The sequence below is a fragment of the Diabrotica undecimpunctata genome, chromosome 7, assembly GCF_040954645.1.
Source record: "Diabrotica undecimpunctata isolate CICGRU chromosome 7, icDiaUnde3, whole genome shotgun sequence".
Lineage (NCBI taxonomy): Eukaryota > Metazoa > Arthropoda > Insecta > Coleoptera > Chrysomelidae > Diabrotica > Diabrotica undecimpunctata.
The window spans coordinates 140,625,193-140,648,074 of NC_092809.1; the positions used below are offsets into that span (position 1 = coordinate 140,625,193).

Consider the following 22,882-nt stretch of genomic DNA (forward strand, 5'->3'; position numbering starts at 1 on the left):
ATAATGTGCCCTTTAAGCTTACGAGACAAATGATAGAAATTATTAAGAATCATGTTTTTTTGCTTTCCTCTTCATAAAATACTCATAAATATGATATTTTTTATATTTGCATTTAAAAATATATTTTTAAAGGTAATTAATTGAGTTTATACCCAAATTCAGCAATTTTATTTGTATTCAATATATAAAAACAGTACTTTGAGATGAAATTACCTATTAACGTTTTTCTAATCGTTTATTCTGCTCGTTTATGTTGAATTTAGAAGCAATAAAGGTTACTATCCAATATTCCATCAAATTAAGCATTGGCAATAACGTATTTTACCATTGGCAGCACAAATATTAAAAGAGTTATAAAGGAATAATAATTTCTAGATGCATTATGTCAAAAACTAAAATTTTACCTTATATCTGCATATTTATACATATATTAACTTTTACCGGATCAACAGTTCTGAGTATAATGACTATGCTACTTCATTCGATTCATAGAATCCTTTTTGACACAAAATCCATATTTGTTGGATATAATACCAGGTATTTGATATTTTTGACGACCCTTTCTGACTTTATATAGTTCTGTCTGCAATTAATGTCGATTTTTTTCTTGGCGTCAATTTTTTATGTCGCTTAATTTTTCTTAGATCCTGATCTAGCGCATATTTTTTTATTGGTTGCAAGATTTAATTTTTTGGCGCTAATTTTTAGGTTTTGCTTAATTTATCGCTTAGTGTTTCTTCGTTGCTGTTGTTTTTCTCTAGGCTTCTAAATATAGTTGTCGCCTAGTATGTTTTTGGCATCTGTCGTTTATTATCGCGTACTATTATCTTGCCTCCTGATCCTCTTTGAGGCCTAGTTTTGTGGTCGTTTAATATTTTATTATCATTTGGTTTAGAATCATATATCTAACGAAGAAGATTGAGAAGACTTCATAGAAATACAAAAGTTCAAAAACGTAAGCTGTGGATATGATTTCAAACAAATACTACAGAGCTTTTTCGCGGTGTGCCAGTAAAGTACGAATAGCCGTAATAGTCACCAACATTCGGTAACGAATTGGCACTACAGAAGAAGAAGAAGGAAGCTTTTACTCTTAATATAAAATTCATATTTGTTTTATATACTACCAGTTGTTTGATATGTTCGGCCAGAATTTATAACTTTGTTCAGATTTGCTGCAGATAATCCGGATTATTTTGCACCAATTTGGTTATATCACTTAGTTTTTCTCAGTTCCTAATTTTTGGTGCCAATTTATTGTTATAGCCAAGTTTTCTTACGTCCGATTTTTTCTTGACGCGTAGTTTTATGATGTCGCATAACTTTTATTGGCTACTAGTTTATTTGCCGCATCTTTTGTGGTATCGCAAAGTTGGTTTTTTATTGACGCATATTGTTTGATATCGCTTAGTTTTTCTCAGCTCCTATTTTTTTCTTGGCGCTAATTTTTTGTTATGACCTAATTTTCTCGAGTTTGATTTTTTCTTTATGCGTAGCTTTTGATATCGCTTACTTTTTTTAGCTCCTAGTTTTTCTTGGAGCATCTTATCTGCTATCGCAAAGTTTTACTTATATCCGGTTATTTTTTGGTGCATATTTTTGATATCTCTTAGTTTTGCTTAGCTCCTAATTTTTCTTGGTTTACTTTTTATTATGACCAAGTTTTCTGGCGTCTTATTTTTTCTTGGCGCGTACCTTTTGGTATCGCTTAGTTTTTTGGCTGTTATTTTTTTTTTGGTGCACCTTTTGGGCTATTGCAAAGTTTTCCTTATTTCAGGTTTTCTCTTGGCGCATCTTTTTGACATCTCTTAGTTTTTTTTTGGCTCCTAATTTTTTCTTAGCGCCTACTTTTTGTTATGGTCTAGTTTTGTCTCATCCGATTTTTCCTTGGCGCATGGTTTTTGATATCGCATAGTTTTTCTTGGTGATTCTTTTGTGTTATCGTAAAGTCTTCTCTATTTCTTCTTTTTTCTTAGCAGGTATTCTTGTTTAGTTTTCTCAGTTCCAATTTTTCCTTGCCGCCTATTTTTATGATGGCCTACTTTTCTTGCGTCATTTTTTTTCTTAACGCGTATTTTTTGATATGGTATAGTTTTTCTTGGCTATTTTTTTGTGTTATTCTAAAGATTTCCTTATGTCCGATTTTTGTTGGCGCATATTTTATGATATTGCTTACTTTTTCTTGACTCTTTGTTTCTTTTGTCGCTTATGTTTTGGTATTGTTAAATTTTCCTTTCGTATGATGTGTATTGACGTCAGTAATTTTATATCGCAAAGTTTTCCTTATGTGTGGTTTTGTGGCGTCAAATTTACATTGCTTAATTTAACTCAACTCATAAATTTTTCTTGGCGGCGCCTATTTTTTGTTATCGTTTTCGTTTTCTTAGGTATCGTTACCAGTTTCTATCGTTTGGACAATGTGCATTTTTTCGATCGGAGACCTAAATGTTCTTTTTAAAATGTAATCCATTAACATCGACCTAGTAACAGAATATTTTTAAAATTTAGTACTTTAAATATGTTGTATATAAGGGTTATTCAATCTCTTTACATTACTAGTTTCAACTGATCTATATATGCTTCCACTGATGATGGTCCAATAGGACTGAAAACGTTCTGAAACATTTTACACCAGAAGTTTATATTTCATTGTATGTTTTTAACTATCGTAATCAGCAAACCACTGTGATTTTTCCTTTTAATTTTTAATTTGTAAAATTATACTAAAGCGAATAAAATATATTATTTTGCGACGAATGTGCTATCAATGTTAAAAAGTAAAGCTACTCAACAATATCAGCTTCAGACACTAATTCTAGCAAATTATCAGCTATTCTAAAACTAACATCTTAACTTACTACTTTGGATTTCTTTATTCTTGCTGCTCAGTATGTTCTGGAACAACTTTAATACGAGGTAAGGCTATAAGCCACATAAGTACTTTAAAAGTAAAGTAGAGGTAGCTCTAGATGAATTTGGTAACACTTTGAATCATTTTTATGTTCTTTTTGCCTGTTTTTTGTATGTATGCTAACTCCACTGTGTTCGTGTATTTTTTGTTGGCTTCAGTTTTAATGTTTTTTCCTTAAAATCAAATTTTTACACGGATTTATTAATGTGAATGTTTTCTTTAGCCGATCTGCCGTTGTTAGAGGCCGGGTAACTACGCAAATGGGTACTGGACTGATGGGAGTTAGAGTTAGTACTAACACACCACTAGAGGGCTTCACTCTGACCAGAGACGACGGTTGGTTCGATTTGCTAGTTAACGGCGGAGGTGCTGTAACTTTACAATTTGGAAGATCACCATTTAGCCCACAAAGTCGCATCATATACGTTCCGTGGAACGAAGTAGTGATAATTGAAAACGTAGTAATGACCACCGGAGAAGAAAGAACTATTAGTATTATTCCACAACCCTGTAGTTCTCACGACTATGACACTATGAAACCTGTCGTACTAGCTACCTGGAAGCATGGTTTTCAAGGCGCCTGTCCAGACAAGAGTGCCATTTTAGCCGAATCTCAAGTTGTCCAAGAAAGCCTTCGTATTCCCGGCACTGGATTGAATCTAGTCTACCAAAGCTCGAGAGCAGCAGGTTATTTATCAACCATACAACTCCAACTAACACCAGAAGTCATTCCGTCTGACCTAAAACTCATACACCTAAGAATAACTATCGAAGGGATTCTGTTTGAGAAAGTTTTTGAAGCAGATCCCGTCATTAAGTTCACGTACGCCTGGAATAGACTCAACGTTTACAGACAGAGAGTGTATGGAGTCACCAACGCCATCGTTAAAGTGGGATACGAGTATATAAACTGCAAGGACGTTATTTGGGATGTACAAACTACTAAATTGAGCGGTCACGACATGAGCATATCTGAAGTTGGTGGCTGGAACTTGGATATACACCATCGGTACAATTTCCATGAAGGTAAGCACATAATTTTTATAAAAGATATTTTGTTACAACTAGTATTTTGCGATAAAAGGTCTAATTGAGAAAATGATTCACTCTTCATTTTTTTAAAGTTGGATATATATTTTCGATGAGATATTTCCATTTTTTTGAAGGCTTTTCTTCTGTATTGTTACCAAATCGAGGATTTTCAGTAGCAAATTGTGAGAACTCTATTTCTTGCCTAAACTGTGATGACTGTTTTCTTACGAAATCTTAAAAATATCAGAAATCGTCTATTTTAAATAAAAAAATCTTCATGGCTTGGTTTTTTTTACTATTCTTTTTTCTTCTTTCCTTTTTTCTTTATTCTTACTCGATCTTAAAAACATAATTTTTTTTATATTTTCGTATTTAATATGAATATATATATATATATATATATATATATATATATATATATATATATATATATATATATATATATATATATATACACCAGGTTTACCACTCTCTCATCTTACGAAATAAATGATACCAATTATTCTTCACTTAAAAGTTGGCGTATTTTCCATTCAAAATAATAACAAAATCATCCCCTATTTCCAAGTTTCATTAAAACATAAATTAAAAATAATATATCAAATATTTCCGCCATACAAATTCCACCCGTCCAACTAATTATGCAATGTCCCCTGTAGAAGTTCGTAATTGTCTCAAACCTTGGAATTTGGTGACACATGGCCCTTAAATAAAAAAATTTTCGGTATCGCGTCAAGTTGTTTGCTAGATTGCAATAAATCAGAACTTTGTTGGTCTTCAGTGGAGAACCATCTAAATGAAGCCAAATGTTCGTTTAAAATTTTTTAAATATTCATATCTACGAATATGAACATTATTTTCTGCAAAGTTTGTGTGTTGTTTTTTGTTTTTTGTTTTTTCTTTTTTGGTTAAGTTAGTTTTAAATAATGAGTAAAGTGTACAGTAGATATATGATAACATCGACAATATACTACATATTGAGTTGTAAGTTATGAACTATAAACATCTGTATTTCTTATAAACTCTATGTCATTTGTTATATTTTAGAGAACTGATGAAGCTTTAGAAATATAAAGCGAAACGTCTTCGACAAACTTATGAAGTAGTTGACTTCTTTTTTTATTTGCCAACCTGAATGACCGATTAAACCTCTGAATTCACTAGTTGAATACTTTAGAAATATATATATATATATATATATATCTATATATATATATATATATATATATATATATATATATATATATATATACAAAGAATCCAGTTTATTAGGGCTGCAGTCAGTAGGTTTGGCCGGGATGTTAAAGAAACACTCTTTTGACTTTTGGTCGAGCTTTCGGAATTCCTTTATTCCTTCTTCAAGACACTGTAATTAGAAGAAAGTGTAAATATTTACAACATATCTCAAATTGTCATTATAACTTACTAGTCGTTGAGATTATCTATGTAAAGCTACGACACTCAACATTAAAAACACACATATAAAATATAACATTTAAAATAATGGACAAAACACATTTTAAAATTTAGTTGAATAGTTAAAATTTCTCTTGTGACATCTTTTAATGGTGTGTTTTGACTGATCCATAGAGAACAGAAAAAAAAACAAAACAAACATAGTGTGGTTTAAAAGGTAATTAGGAGTTCTTGCTATTATATTAATGGAAATAATATTAAACCTGTCTTGATAGTATGCAACATGTTTTGTATACAGGTGTATTATGGTGTGTATATGTAAAAGTAAATCTTTATTTTATTTTTGATGTTTTGTCAGTAAGTAACAATAGATGTTGCTCAATTTATCTATGTCTGACTTTTTATTTATACAAGACATATTAGATTTTATGAAACACTTTCCAAGAAAACACGTTTTGTATGGTTTTTTTCCTTTGCCAAAATACAAGAATCATCGAAATTAAATTATATATATATATATATATATATATATATATATATATATATATATATATATATATATATATATATATATATATATATATATATATATATATATATATATATATATATGGTTACTTATTATATAAATAATAATCAGAGAGTTACCTGGGCAATGTTAAACTTGTTTTTCCTTGGGTTATTTTTTCACTATTTATATTATAATCTAGATAACTTATCGTTAACTTATTTGTTAACGCTATAATTCTGCCCTAAGTAGCATTTCTTGTCTTGTCTTGGCTTCTAATGTCTTCGTTGGTTGTTGATAATATAACAATCAATAAGTGACGCAATATGACAGATGACTTATGACAGCAGTCATGTTAAAATCAGTCGCTATTTCGGAAAATCAAACGTTATTTTCAATTATTTGTCATTTTAGAGCATAATAACTTCTACTAAAAGCATAACAAATAAAATTTGTGACCTGTAGTTTCGTGAAAATCCAAATTAAAACATAATAATTGTCGTCTAAAGCAACAAAAGCTGATAATTGAGTTTGTTTTTAGGTATTCTCCAAAAGGGCGACGGTTCCAACATATACCTCAAGCACAAACCTCGGGTTATCTTAACAGCAATGGGAGACGGACATCAAAGGCCACTAGAGTGCACTGATTGCGAAGGTCAGGCTTCCAAACAAAGGCTTCTCGCACCAGTCGCTTTGGCAAGCGCTCCTGATGGTTCGCTGTTCATCGGCGATTTTAACCTAGTCAGAAAGATCCAAACAGATGGAATCGTTAGAACCATCGTGAGGTTAAAGTAAGTAGACCTAAAAGCATACATTATATTATTTTACTACTTTTTACGACGATATTGCACGTTAAATATCAGAGGCTAGGAGAGTTGTTGATCATTCAAAGAATTTACTAAGTATGACCTTCATTAGATTTGCACAATAACTATATGCAGGGTACAATACCATCATTCGTAAGTGTTCACTGAAGAAATATGCCAAGCAAAGTGTTCACTGAAACAAAGTAGTTGCTCAATTTGATAAGAAAAATTAATACTTATGTGGTATCTAGAGGGTAATATCTGAGAACAGAAAAGTTTTTTCCAATAGACATAAGCAATATAGATATTCTGAAGAATGATAGCAAATGGGGAAAATACGGTTTTAACTGAACCAGTACTATTTCTTTTCAATATGTTTTTATTTTTACTAATAACTATTTTTTGTTGTGTTTTAGTGCCACCAGAGTCTCATATCGGTACCATATGTCTCTGAGTCCTCTAGATGGAACCCTGTATATCTCTGATCCCGAATCTCACCAAATCATCAAAGTTCGAAGTACCGATGATTATTCAGATCCTGACCACAACTGGGAAACAGTCGTGGGATCAGGAGAACGATGTCTTCCAGGCGACGAGGCCCATTGCGGCGACGGTGCTTTAGCAAGAGATGCCAAATTAGCTTATCCCAAGGGCGTGGCTGTTTCGAACGATAACGTTTTGTATTTCGCTGATGGTACCAATATCAGAATGGTGGACAGAGATGGTATAGTGACGACGGTTATAGGCAACCATATGCATAAATCCCATTGGAAGCCTTTGCCGTGTGAAGGAACGCTCAATCTTGAAGAAGTTCATCTTAGGTGGCCTACAGAATTAGCTATCAATCCTTTAGATAATACGTTACACATAATAGATGACCATATGATCCTACAACTTACTTTAGATGGAAGAGTGAAGGTGATTGCTGGAAGGCCTTTACATTGTGCCTCGCCTGTCACTGGTTACGACATTGAGTTGGCTACACACGCAACTTTAGTGATGCCCCAAAGCATCGCTTTTAGTTCTTCTGGTGATCTATACGTCGCTGAAAGTGACTCTCAAAGAATCAATAGAGTTAGGGTTATAGGCACAGACGGCAAGATTTCACCTTATGCGGGAGCAGAATCCAAATGTAATTGCCTTGAAAGAGGTTGCGACTGTTTTGAAGCCGATCACTTTTTGGCTTCCAATGCTAAGTTTAACACTATATCATCAGTAACAGTTACACCAGACAGTCATGTACACATTGGCGACCAAGCCAACTACAGAATAAGATCAGTAATGGCGAGCATACCTGACGCTAGCACCACTAGAGAATATGAAATTTATTCCCCAGAAACTCAAGAAATTTACATCTTCAACAGATTCGGCCAGCACATTGCGACCAAGAATATTTTAACAGGCGAGTCCAGTTATCTCTTCACTTATAATGTTAACACCAGCAATGGAAAACTTAGTACGGTAACAGATGCTGCTGGAAATAAAGTATTCCTATTGAGGGACTATTCCAGTCAAGTTAATTCGATAGAAAATACTAAAGGGCAAAAATGTAGATTGAGGATGTCCAGAATGAGAATGCTTTACGAACTGAGTACTCCAGATAACTATAATGTCACTTTTGACTACCACAGCCCTACCGGTTTGTTAAAAACAAAACTTGACAGCAGTGGTAGAAGCTATGTCTACAACTACGACGAATTTGGTCGATTAGTATCAGCAGTAACACCAACTGGAAAGATAATCAGTCTCTCATTTGATCTCAGTCTAAAAGGAGCCACAGTTAAAGTAAGCCAAAATAACAGACCGCCTGTATCTATGCTTATTAAAGGCTCTAGCGTCTCAACTAAGGTAGATGAAGTAGAAAATAGAATAATTTTACTCCCAGATGGTAGCGTAACTAGTGAATCATCGTGGTCTCATAGCATAACCACCGATACAGTACCTTACAACATTCTTGCCGATAAAGACCCAATACTAGGAGAAAGCTATCCAGTACCTGCAAAACAAAGAATCGAAATTGGCGGAGATCTAGCTAATAGGTTCGAATGGAGGTATTTTGTACGGCCTAATTCAAACTCCAAGAGTAGCAAGAACATTTCGCCTAGAATTTTGACAAAAGTTGGCAAGAAACTTCGAGTCAATGGAGAAAATCTTCTTACTATGGAATACGATAGAGAAACTGCCTCGGTTTCGGTCTTTATGGATGACAAAGTAGAATTGCTGAATGTTACGTATGATCGCTCAGCCAGGCCCGTCAAACTCGGTCCACGAAATGGTATATTTGCCGAAGTCGAGCTTGAGTATGACAGATTCAGTCGATTGACCAGCTGGAAGTGGGGAGATCTAAGTGAAAACTATGGATTTGATAGAGCTGGCCGACTTAACGAAATCAAATATGGTGATGGGTCTTCGCTGGTCTACGCCTTCAAGGACATGTTCAGCAGCTTGGTAAGTTACTTAAAATAATTTATATAAATTGTTTAATGGTCGTTAGTTGATTTTGATTGTTTTGGTTTTTAACTTTCTTTATATTTCTTATTGTTGGTTTTTATTTGTAATATTAATCCCTTTGAGTTCCGTTTTGCTAACCCAGGATTAGTTGTTAATGCTTTTAATAGTTCTGCTAGTTTTTTCATTCAGGTTTTCATCCGGTAGTTAGTTCATTTTATTGATTTTGTTCATTTCGAAAAAATTGTGGCATTGCAACGTTTCCTTTCAATTCGATATTTATTAAAGTGCTATAGGATACACAGTATTTCCTGTTTTTCCTTCTGGTGCATAAACAAATAAATCAGAAGGCACCATAGAGCACATGTGGGAAGCATGGATTCTCCAAATTTATTCCACACACTTGCAACGATTGTCCTTGTGCTCTTTTGATAGTCATTGCGAAAGCGAGTCGCAACGGGAACTGTAAACGTTTGAATTCGAATGGCATATCTGTCGCGATCATTGGGATTGCCAAAAGATCATCTTGATACAATTAGTAAAATGCAGTTAAAGTTATGGCCGGTGGAACCAATGCTCTTGCACGTACATTATCTGCTGTGAAGTATAGCGCTGTCTATTCTCGAGATGCATCGCCAAGTGTACTACTGTTGAAAGTTGTTCATGAATTTGAAATGATAAGATATGTCATACTGCTTCATTGCTGCTAATATAGTGTCCAAGTTGGTATCGGTTGATTTTATCGAGCGGTGCGACTACATTCCCTACTCTGAAGACTGTCATGTCGCTTCCTTTGTTGACATACTCGTATTTGCAAATGTATTTGATCGACTTCACTGAATTGCAATACTCAATATGAATGTGCGCTTTGAAGGTCTTTAAGAGCAACGGTGAATACGGCACAACGTTTTCTATTTTTAGAACGATGGATTTGCCGCCATCCTCAACTGATCGTCGACGATGCAGTGGGTATCCGCCATTGCCAGTGATGGTATCAGAAACCAATTTTCTTAGGTTAGGTGTCGTTCTTGGGTTTCGTTTTGTGCATTTCCCATCAGACATGCATGGTGAACTGTTTTTAAATGCACCACATGGCCATGAATCATATTTTTGGCAACGACGTGGAATAAGTCTGGATCAATGGCCTTATTTGGTATTTCTGCTGAGATGATTTGGTCAATTCTGTTTACTGCCATGGAATACATCCAGTAGCGTGTGTCTCCAAAAACGTGATGTTTAATAATAAAATTCATCAAAGATTTTAATTTTTGTTTAAATACGCGTGCAATTATCATGGCGGTCCGAAGATGATTGTCCAGCTAACAATAGTTCTTTACTTTCATCCCATGTTGGCTTGCATGTTGTTTTGTAAGCAAAACAACAGTTTTTAATATTAATAAAGGATCGTACGTTTTTGGAGAGATTAGAAGAGAATCCTTTTGAAGATACGAAAACTGCAAAAATTAATTTTTCTTCTCCCGCATATATTTGGGACCGCTGTTTTTATGTCATGTAATCATTAAACATGACTGAATAGTGCCATTTTGTAAAATTATATCTTCTTCTTCGGTTTTTTCCCATTATAAGATCGCCATTTTTGTCCTCCACTTTACTCTATTTTTCCAGTTACCTTCTCTGAGGTCTCTATCTATCATAGCATTTCCTGGGTTCCAGTCCAATTTTCTCTTCGATCACCTGTACTCTGACATTCTTTGTAGATTCTCGTACATCTGCAGGACTCTGTTGTAATTGATCATTCTACTTCCATTCTGTTCCATGTTTCCTCTGTCCTTATTCTATGCGCTCTGGTGATTTGTAGACATCTTCTCATAAAGTCCAGTTCAACTGTTCTTATTTTATTTCGTATTAATGTTGTCATCAGCCAAAATCGTATTAATATAAATCATATTGTAATTTCGTATTAATGTTGTCATTGGTAAAATTATTTTAAAGGTTATATTCAAATACACTCAACAGCCCTATTATGTATTATTTGCGTATGATCTAATTTAAAATTGTTTAAAATGTGCCCCGAGATGGTCATTTTTAATCATTACGTAAAAACAATTAACAGATTTCTGCATCAACATCAACGTTCAACAGTTGAATAGTTTTTTATTTGTGCACTGTATATTTTATTCTTGAATATTTTTTATAACGTACAATAATTTTTCAGCCTTTAAAAGTCAGCACACCTAGAGGATCCGACTATTTGCTTCAGTACGACGATTCCGGCGCTCTCCAATCATTAACAACTCCAAGAGGTCACATCCACACGTTCTCTCTTCAAACATCGCTTGGTTTCTTCAAGTACCAGTACTTCTCTCCAATGAACAGGCATCCATATGAAATAATATACAACGATAATGGACAAATATTGGCCAAGATATTCCCGCACCAATCAGGAAGAGTTTCTTACGTGTATGATGATGCAGGAAGGCTAGAAACAACTCTAGCTGGCATGAGCTCGACTCATTACGTTTATCATGAATTATTAGATCTGGTGAAGAGTGTTGAAATTGTAGAACCCAACTTTGAGTTGAAACAAGAATTCAAGTATCATGCTGGAATTTTGAAAGATGAGAAAGTTAAATTTAACAGCAAGAGTGGTCTCGATAACGCACATTACAAGTACCAGTACGATGGTAACGCTAGATTATCTACTATTGATGTCGATATCAACGGCAAAGAACTACCACAACTCAGATTGAAATATAACCAAAATCTTGGAATATTGGAAAGCATAAGCGACTTACGAATATACAGAAATACCTTTAACAGGTCAGTCATGCAAGACACCACCAAACAATTCTTCACAATAACAGACTTTGATGATCACGGCAGAGTAAAAACCATTTTGATAAATATAAAATCTTTCGATGTTTATAGACTAGAAGTAGAGTATGATACTAGAAATAGAATAAAAATGCAAAAATTGATGGTGGGACGTTCGCAGTTTATGGACAGGTTCTCCTACAACTCAGATGGTCACGTACTCGAAGTTATTGGTACCAGTAATTGGAAGTACGTCTACGATGAAAACGGCAATATTATAGGAGTCATAAAAGAGAAAGAGAAAATATCTTTGGGATATGACAGTGGAGACAGAGTTGTTCAATACGGTGATGTAGAGTTCTACAGCTACGACACCAGAGGCTTTGTTGTCCGACGAGGGGAGCAGAAATACCGGTATAATTCCAAGGGACAACTAATTCACGTATTTGAACGAGACAAATTCCAAATTTGGTACTACTATGATGATAGGGGCAGACTAATCTCTTGGAATGACGATAAAGGAAACGTTACTCAGTACTTATACACAAACCCAAGCACTCCTGATCTCTTAACACACGTTCACTTCCCCAAAAGTGGTAGAACTTTCAGATTTTTATACGACTCCAGAAACGTCATAATCACAGTCGAAACATCGGAACAAAGATTCTACGTAGCGTCCGATCAAAACGGCTCTCCGATAGCCCTGTTCGACATAAACGGAAATTTGATCAAAGAAGTTAGAAGGACGCCTTTTGGAAATATCATTCTAGACACAAACCCAGACTTCTATCTCCCAGTGGACTTCCACGGAGGTATCCTAGATCCCAACACTAAACTAATCTTTATCAGTAAAAGACTGTACGACCCAGTGGTCGGCCAATGGATGACTCCAGACTGGGAACGACTAGCAATAAAACTGTCGATACCAACGGATGTGTTCATATATCGATTCCATAATAACGATCCCATCAATTCGAAGATGTCGCTGGACTACATGACCAGCTTTAACAGTTGGCTGAAGTTGTATGGATACGACATTGAGAAGATGCTCGGATCGAGGTACGTCAATCAGCTAATCTATCGACCGAAAGCTGTGGTTACCGCTCCTCAACTTGCTCCAGACTTTGGAATAATGTCTGGACTCCAGTGTATAGTAGATAAGGTGAGTACTTCTTTATTTATAAAAACATGTAGGTACATGATAACATTGAAAAATTACGTACCAGTAGATTAGTAAAGAGACAGCACCGGTACGGGCACAAAACAGACCATTTTCCCATGTAAATCTCCATAAGAAATTCTAAGGTTCATTCTGCTCATTTTTGGCTCATTTCGTGGTGGGGGTAAAACGACTCGTCGGATCGTGACGTGTGAGGTATCAACGGAAAGGGGAGGAGGTAACGAATACGTTGAGGCAAAAAACAAACGCAAAGACTTTGCCGAAACGGCACTATATCGTATCTCCGTTGTTATTAGTCAGATCATGACGTGTGAGGCATCATCGGAAAGGAGACGGAGTAATGAAAACGTAGGCACAGTTTTCGTTTTTAATGTTATTGTCCTTTTATTTATCGACTTTTCTACCTTTATATCGCTTTACCGTCGGGTGATATTTTATTTTTCTTCAACTGTTTTTCCTCACTTACTACAAAAGGTTCCCTGTATGGCGCTGGGCCACTAACCTGACAAGTTTATCATATTTTGTCTGTAAAAGATAATAAATGTTGACAATGATGTTAAAATAAACTTTTAGTTCTTAACGAGGATAACAAACAACTCATAACCTTAGTTGACTCGCAATATTTTTTTATGAAAAGAAGAATACGACATTGGACATTATCCACAGATAAAATAGTTGTGTTTTTCAACAAAAACGACTTTAAAAAATATATATCATAATTCACACAATTGTTTTTGATTCCCTAAAAAATTCAGACAAGACGTGTGACAGGATGACAACTTTGACAAACTATTGTCAGTAGTTAAGGCAATTTCACATAAACTGTAGTCGGTCATAAAGATTGATTGAAGAAATGAAAGGTTTACTATTTCAACTCTTTATTTTTAATTTATTTGGCGAGCACATATAAATCTTTAGTGATATTTACATTTATTATTTATACATTGACATTTACATTTATTATTTATTAACAAGTGAAATATAGGGAATATAATCAGATCTTGAAATATTATTTTTCTGCTTTCTTTTAATATAATGAGATAACCTCACACTTGCTGTCTTTTCATTCTACATGGTAATGGTGTTGAACTAAGTATATATATCGCAAAATACATTGCACTCTATATATTGTACTCTATATTACCCATTAAAACTATTGTTCCTAAAACTACTATAATACTTATTTTTTGTTGCTTCTTTTTGTAAATTTGACGTAACATTATTGTTTTATTTCAGATAAATGAAAAATTCATGGATCTCAGCTTCGTTCCTAAACCGCTCTTGAAGATGGAGCCAAAGACGAAGAACCTGCTTCCCCGTGTAGCCTACAGAAAGTCCGTGTTCGGGGAAGGCGTCCTAATATCTCGCTTAGGAAGTAGAGCCTTAGTTAGTGTAGTAGAAGGCGTAAATGGTGTAGTCCAAGACGTAGTTACATCGGTGTTTAACAATTCTTTCTTCTTAAACCTACAGTTTAGTATCCACGATCAAGACGTGTTCTACTTCGTGAAAGACAATGTACTTAAAATACGTGATGATCTAGAAGAACTTCGTAGATTAGGTGGAATGTTCAATGTATCGACCCATGAGATAACCGATCATGGATCCACGACGCCTATCAAAGAATTGCGATTGCACAATCCAGATGCAGTAGTTATTATCAAATACGGAGCTGATCCCGACGTAGAAACGCACAAGATTTTAAGACATGCGCACAAACGGGCCGTCGAGCGAGCTTGGGAGATTGAAAAGCAACTCGTCGCTGCCGGTTTCCAAGGACGAGGAGACTGGACCGAGGAAGAAAAAGAAGAACTGATCTCTCACGGCGACGTCGACGGCTACGAGGGTGTTGACATACACAGTATACACAAATATCCTCAATTAGCCGACGATCCTGGAAATGTCGCTTTCCAGAGAGACACTAAACGCAAACGAAGAAAGAGTGGCGTCCGGAGAAGTAGGATACATAGACACAATTCGTGATTAAAAAATAAAAATGGTGATATTAATTAATAGTGTGGTATCAAATCTCTTTTACTTAAAAACTTCAGCTGGGTTTATTAAAATAATATTTTTATACGGAATTAAATAAATGTGGCTTACTGTGTAAAGTAAGTCAGCATAGTTCTGTCAATACTACAGTGTGTACAAAAAGTATTTCGATTTTAAAGTTATCTGTATATTTCAAACATTAATACACCGAGTATATTGTACACCCTGTAGTTCGACTTCTTCTTAAAATTGGAACCTACATAACAATCTAATTGTTACTAACCTGCAGGATAAAAATATAAAAGAAAATCCAGCTGGAGTGACAGGATTTAACACCTTACTATGTATAAATGACATCATAGATATTTTTGTGTGCCATACTCCGTGACATCAAATCAAATCCTAGTCGTTTCCTTACAGTCAACGTTATTTAAACAGTACAGAGACAATATTTTTTAAGTAAAAAAATCATGGTGTATTTTGATAAAAAAAATGTGAACATAGAGCCATGAACCTGTCCAATGAAAATTTGTAACTGTGTTGTGTAAAAGCAATCAAAAGGCCTATATGTTAACGAAGGGATGAGTTTCCAACAGGGTAGCCATGTTACTCTAAAGGATATACTATTTAAAATATTCTTGCACTGGTACAAAAAATAGACAAACAGAAGGAGTTTTCGCTAAGACTTTTTAGAAACATTTTCAAATATTATAACTAAACTATCTCATGTACCATCTTAAATATAAACAGCACTATAGATCTTGTCGTTGGACCCCAATGCTTTCACTACTCCATGTTTTCTTTTCTAGTTCTCGTCCAGTATTTCTAACTTGGTTTCTATGAATTTTAGGGGTGAGTTTACACTTTTATCTTGTTTACCATCGTCGTATATAAATATGTTATGTATATGATTGATACAGATGTTGTACTGCCACTATAGTAGATTGCTACACAGCTCTTTACTTATTTGGGTCTTCTCGACTAGCCATCTTCCGGTAATCGATGCTCCGAATTTATTTCAATCGAATGGCTTCGAGTAGGTCAAATGTCACTAATGGTTTTGCTAGACTAATATCTTGCTGACATAAAAATATATATTTTTTTCTAATTTTTACTGTGGTGTTTTAAGTTTTTGATAGAGGTTTTTATTAGCCAGGCTCTTTTATATGGAAGTTAATTCCAGCTCATGTGGCATATGTCAGTTGTCGACTGTTATACAAGTCATTTGAATCGTAACGCTGCGCTGTCAGTTTATAGCCCCTTCTTTACTTTTATGTATGATATATACAAGGATAAACCTACTTAAATTTAGGTATGAAGAAAATATAGTATTCTTCTTCTCATGGCGCCGTCTCCTTTCGAAGGTTGGCGATCCAAATGTCAATTGTAGTTTTGGAAACTGCTGCGCGAAAGATCTCTGCGGATGAGCGGTCGAACCATCCCCTCAGGTCTTTCAGCTACGAGTTCTGGCGTCTTCCTACTGATATTTTGCCCTGTACTTTTCCTTCTAGTATAACTTGAAGTAATTCGTATCTTTCGCCTCTCAATACATGACCCAAGTATTGCATTTTCCTCTCTCTGATTGTTCTTAGTAATTCTTTTTGTTTACACATGCGATGAAGTACCTCAACATTAGTAACTCTTCGTACCCATGGAATTGTCAACATTCTGTATATATACATCTCAAAGGCATCTATTCTTTTTTCTATTTCAGAGTCCATTGTCCAACTTTCACAGCCATACAATAAGACAGAAAAAACGTAACATCTGATCATTCGGATTCTAAGCTGCAGACTACGGTCTGGTCTTGTAAAAAAATGTTTTCATGCTCATGAATGCTTTCCTTGCTTGCTCGATTCTTGATAGGATTTTTTTTGGATTACACTGACTATTGATATTTGTTCCCAAATATTTTATGGAATTTACCTGTTCTATTATTTGACCCTTGGCATACACCTGTACGTTTATTGGTGTCTTTGAAAATACTAAAGTTTTAGTTTTGGAAACGTTTAGATGTAAACCAAATATTTCGCTGTGGTGAACTACCGCATTTATTATATTTTGTAGTTCTTGTGCGTTGCTTGCTATTAAGACGGTATCATCAGCATATCTGATGTTGTCTATGCTGATTCCGTTAATCTTAATTCCGCCTTGGACCTCGTCTAATGCTTCTCTGAATATAGACTCCGAATACAAATTAAACAGTAACAACCCTGTCTCACTCCTCGTCGGATTTGTATATCTTCGGATGTTGTGTTCTCTATTTCAATTGTTGCCGTTTGGTGCCAGTATAATTCGCAAGTCTTGTTTGTCAACTCCAGTTGTTCTCAGAATTTCGATCATCGTTTGATGGTCAACGCAGTCAAATGCTTTTCGATAAAACATAAAGCATGTATATACAATTACATTCATCTACAAATATAGTAAAGATAATGGATTTTGACAAAAGCTATGACCTTGTAAATAACAGGTAAACTTGTGTACTACATCGGCATGACTCATAGCTCTTGTTAAAATCCATTACTATTACAGATTTTTTAAAAGCCTGTTTCAAAACTTTCTTTTATTTTTATTGAAAATATATTCAAAATTCTTGAAACTTATTTTAGACGAATGGCATCTGCCGTTTGTCATCTATTCTGTAAGTCATTTATTTTGTAACATTTATGGTTTGTACGACCATAGAACGTCTATATCAAATATCACTTGTCAAGTGTTTATTTATCTGTGAGCATATACATTTTTTAAATACGTCCAATATTTTTCAGAATATGCTACAAACTTATTTCAAGCTTAATCCTGAAAAAATAACATCTTTTGATATGACTTTTATTACTCCGCACAAAGGAAAAGATTTAGGGATCGATAACATATAATTTTCTTTTTAATTATGTACATATTGCAGACTTTTGTGATAATGTTTGATTAGCAACCATTTTTTCAATAAGGCAGTAAATTTCAACAGTGTCACCTGTCATTAAAATTTGTCATCTGTTTTGGGTCACTTGTGTTTTATGCCATGGGTAGTGTAATTATCTAACTAAGTGTCATTTGTCAGGTGTGGTTCATACACGGGCAGATATGGGTCAAGATTTTAAATGTGTTCAAAAGATGTTTCAATTTTATTTCAGGCATATATGTACGTATACATAGAATAGTAGGTCAAATGTCACATATAATTAAGCAAAAGTAGGAGCTTTTTCATTACTTCGCAGAACTTTCATGGTACTGATTTAGTTTTTAGAAGATAATATTTAGAAAATGTATTTTTAACATATGTTTTGGTGAAATATTTTTAACAATTGTACTTCAGAGTACATTAATAAAACCCTTCGGCAACTCTAAAAGTTCTGTACGATATTCAAAACGAAAATAAACTCACTTTCGCTCCTTTTGGGTTTCTGTCGATTGTGCCAGAGCAATATAAGGACTCTGAAAATAGTTTAATATAATACGGTAATAAAAATGACCTGTAAATATATCAGAAGCTTTTTATATGAAAACTAATAGTGAATTGCTATGATGAGTATTTGATTAGATTTTTATGCTGCAAATTCTTATGAGTGTTTCCAGTAAACATTGTAGGCCAGTCCGTAAACTTATTGAACTGTAAAATGTTTTATTTTTTATTACAATATTTAATTTTTTACAAATATTTTAACCATTTTAAAGTATCTAAAATATAATTTTGACTATAATTTGATGTTGAATTGTTTTAAAATATTATCTTTGTGCAATTTCTGGTATACAGCTCGTTTAATTCATTTTGAAGATATTACCGATATCTTCATACAACAAGAACGTCGTAAAGTCATACAACAATAATCTTACTATTTATAAGTGATTATCTTTCTAATTTATGTCAGTGTCTCCCCTAAAACTTGTACAGTATCTTACGATCTGTCGCTGCTCTGGGGACCAGAAATTTTTGTCGCTTACACAATTCTTTTTTGAAGTTAGTATCAAATAATCGGTAATCGGTGGAAATTGTTAATGATCTATTTATAATTAAATTTACGATCCCCAGGGTTAGGCTTTAAAAATTGGTTGTTTTACGTACAATTTTTTTAAGATTGTTCTAATTTATTAATAGTTTATGAGTAAATATGTTTTCTCTATTGTTCTCGAAACCGGAAGTGGCAACTTCCATTTTAATAATTAGATTTTCTGTATTTCATTCAGTTTTGCACACAAAACTAAAAGATCGAATTATTTTTTTTTCTATCCAGTATTTTTAACCAGTTTGTTTTATTCTATTAGTTTCTATTGTTATATATACTGTAATTTGTAAGAATAGCCCTCTTTTAAACAAAATCGTAATTATTAACGTTTACCGACTGGCCTATCATTGAATATGTAGCATTCGACTGATATATTATCCATTCACAATGATTATAGGTACATATATGAAGCATAGTCCATAGATGTATATATTATTTATGTTTTTTTATGTTTTTCAATTCTATTGGTGCTTATCTCCACAACCCTTGAAACTTAGATTTTCTGCCCTTCAATACTCCGTAATAATGGGCAAAATTATCATTAGAATAGCGTACTCGGGTGTTTACAAGATAGTTTCATTCACACATTTAAAAATCTAACGGAATTTGTCTTTTACTGCTATTTGTATTTACTTTTAAAATATATGTGGGCTATTTTTGTTAGGGAACGACAGTATGCTGCAAAAATACCACAAATTAACTCTGACTACTGAACATAACCTAATCTAACCTAAATTTTACTGCAGAATACTAACTGTATAGAAGGTTAACGAGGAATTTTGGTGTTGTAGTCTGTTGAAACATTTTTTCATATAACAAAGTCTAAAAGCCTGGATAAGACTGAAGAAAAATGATGATACAAGAATGAGCAAGACATACACAAGATATATGGAAATTTCAACTTTGCAAAGACTGTGACAACACATAAATTAAATGCATTTAATCTCTAGAAAGCTACCAAGGCATTGGTGGACATTAGAGTCGTCTGGACACCAAAATTAGCAAATTTACATTGAAGATCTCATCAGCAAGGAACAAAGAATAAACTAGTCAACAAAGTAGTAAATAAAAATTAATTTAAGCTTAGTTGACAGTTGGTGGACGACGTAAGTCACATATATTGCAAAGTCATTGTAAAAAAGACTATTTGAATAAAATCCAGTGTTCAGGAGTACCGTTTAAATTTTTTTTTATCCAATATTCATAGTTTCAAGTAGTATACGAGCTTTATTCAATGTAGAGAACTTCCAACCGAATTCCAGGTAGTAAAAATGTCAACTAGGGTTTTTTCTTGGTAATTTTACATGTTTAGTAAAGATATAAGGTGTCCTAAAAAGCACACAAGAAATAATTCCGGTCCAACGTCCAACGCCTAGGTAATCGTGGATGTTAGCTTCAAGCTTGAGATTGTTGCAAAATCCTTAAAAGGATTTGAGAACCGAAAATTATACAACTAGGAAATTATTGTTGTACAGTTTATGAGACAAACAACTGAGTTATGTGAAGCATCAACTGTTATTACCGGATCAGTTACATTTTTAAGAAAAATATTCCCATGATTACTCCAGCTCAAAATCTTATACAAAAACTATGAAATGTAACTAACAAATCATCGTTTTTTAAATATTGCTGGAAATTAAAAAAAGGTCGTGTCTCTGTCGACTGTTAGCATTTTTCGTTTGCAACACTTCATGATGCGATTATTGCCAAATTTAAATTTATTTCGAGAAATTTGAAATTGGATAAGGAGTCAAACCAAACTAACAGCAATTATGGGCATTACATACTACATTATAAATAGAATAAATTCAACAGAAATAGGAAAAATGAAACGAAAGTAGATAATAAAACGGAAAAATTAAAATAGGACATACGATACATTTAACAGCGGTATACTAAAAACTATTTACTTCACTTGAGATGTTGTTTCACAGGGAAATATTAATCCGATGGTGAAAGAATAAAAAAACAATTAAAGAAAAACAGAAAGCGGAAGGAAGGAAAATCTTCATCAAATACACGAAGTATTGATATGATAAAACTGATACAGGAAATATTTAAGAAAAATACAACGAAGAAGGTCATTGCTGAGTAAAATATTGTTTAAATTACGTGACATGATGCCGAATTTTGTTGAAAAACTGCTTTGCTGTTGGCATCAACTTTTCTTATTTAAGTTTCTAATCGATTTTATAGCTTGCAAGTCAATTTATCTAAATAAAGGATGCCGTACGTAAGAAAAGCAATTCAACAACACTGATATATATATATATATATATATATATATATATATATATATATATATATATATATATATATATATATATATATATATATATATATATATATATATATATATATATATATATAACCTTCAACACACCAACTCAGATATTTTTTGCCCAATTGTATCTTTTTTTCATTATCTATAAGCTGTTTTTGTTTTCATTTGAGTCAATACCAATAACTGTAGCATATATGAGCTCTTGGCTTGTTTTTATTGGAATTATCCTCCCCAGATGTTTCTCTTGTGTTCACCCCAATCTTCCCATTGTCCTTTGTAACTCGAAAGTAAAAAACCGTGTTGCGTCTCATGTGTAAGAAATTGTCACTACTTTGACATACAATTGTTGCCAACTGCTAAAAACGTAAAATTGTGAAACATATGGCGTATGCACATTCATGCGCAAATTTTCATCTAATCTCTAAATCCAATTTTCTATTTAGATATGGCGAAAACCGTTATAATTGTAGCCAAACCTCGAGAGCAGATTGTATAATACTGATAAAGGTGAATATATATAGTAAATAATTTTGATATTATTTTGCTTCATTTGCAGTCGAAATTTCATTTCTCCAGTCCAACTCAGAAACACTACACTGTAAATAAAAAGCCGTTGCACTCTTTTTTATAACCGTGAATGGAACTATCGTGACTATACCAAGTTAATTGCCTAAATAGAATATTTTCTCATCAGGAATGACTACGTACTAGTTTGCCATAGCTCTAAAATACTCAATGGTTAGTAGGTACAGCTGTTGTAATGATAAATGACCTCTTTTTCTAAAATTTTATACTCTACGTCATAATACTCTGGTTAGTTTGTACGTTTTATTTATTTGGAACGAAAGATGGACGTTCTTAAAATTGAATAGGTAGGTAAATGGGCTGTTTAAAGCCGATATGTGGAACAGTGATATTTTTTCTAATGTGACTAAAAATGAAAGCAATACTTTGTATCTCAAATGTCTTAATTATTATTAAATTATTCAAATATGTGCAATTGTTGTGTGGCTGTCCGACACATCTGACGGCCTGCACTAGTAATATGCATTGAAAATACTGATGACCATATTCGTAAAATATTGATACTGATATTTTATGTATGTATATATAAATTTATTGTGTATATTGTTTTTATATGTAAATATATTATGTTTTATTCAGTAATATAATCGTTTATTAAAAACAGAAGTATTTAATGACACTGACTTTTTATTTATCTCCTTATATTACATAATATAAAGAAAGTAAAAGAGGAACTGAAACATTCATTATCCAAAACAATTACTGAGGGAAGGTGAAAAATCCCTGAATTGCTCCATAGATGACGCTGATATAAATTAAAAAGTTAAATGAAGAAAATATCTTAAAATATTGCATTTAATATAAAATTCAATTATTCAACTAAATACTTGTGTATGCCTATTTTTTTCTTTGGTTTCTAACTAGTTACCTTGGATGATACTATTTTTTCATTACGAATTGTCAAATTCATTTTAGAATTGCATTATTTTCATCATCATCAAGGCTTT

The 22,882-nt window shown here is 33.4% G+C and overlaps 1 protein-coding gene across 9 annotated transcripts in view; it reads left to right on the top strand.

The window, feature by feature from the left end:
* The window catches only part of Ten-m (teneurin transmembrane protein Ten-m), a 183,309-nt gene extending 160,768 nt beyond the window's left edge, over positions 1-22,541 (top strand). For 7 of the 9 annotated variants that reach the window (XM_072538337.1, XM_072538338.1, XM_072538336.1 and 4 more), the window contains 6 exons: positions 2,890-2,916; positions 3,135-3,937; positions 6,409-6,658; positions 7,090-9,121; positions 11,298-13,058; positions 14,313-22,541. In XM_072538337.1, coding sequence (XP_072394438.1) covers positions 2,890-2,916; positions 3,135-3,937; positions 6,409-6,658; positions 7,090-9,121; positions 11,298-13,058; positions 14,313-15,056 — 5,617 coding nt within the window. In that variant the 3' untranslated portion in view covers positions 15,057-22,541. The remainder of the gene's footprint in view (positions 1-2,889; positions 2,917-3,134; positions 3,938-6,408; positions 6,659-7,089; positions 9,122-11,297; positions 13,059-14,312) is intronic. The other 2 variants (XM_072538339.1, XM_072538340.1) reach the window with 1 other exon arrangement.
* Positions 22,542-22,882: the final 341 nt, after the last annotated feature.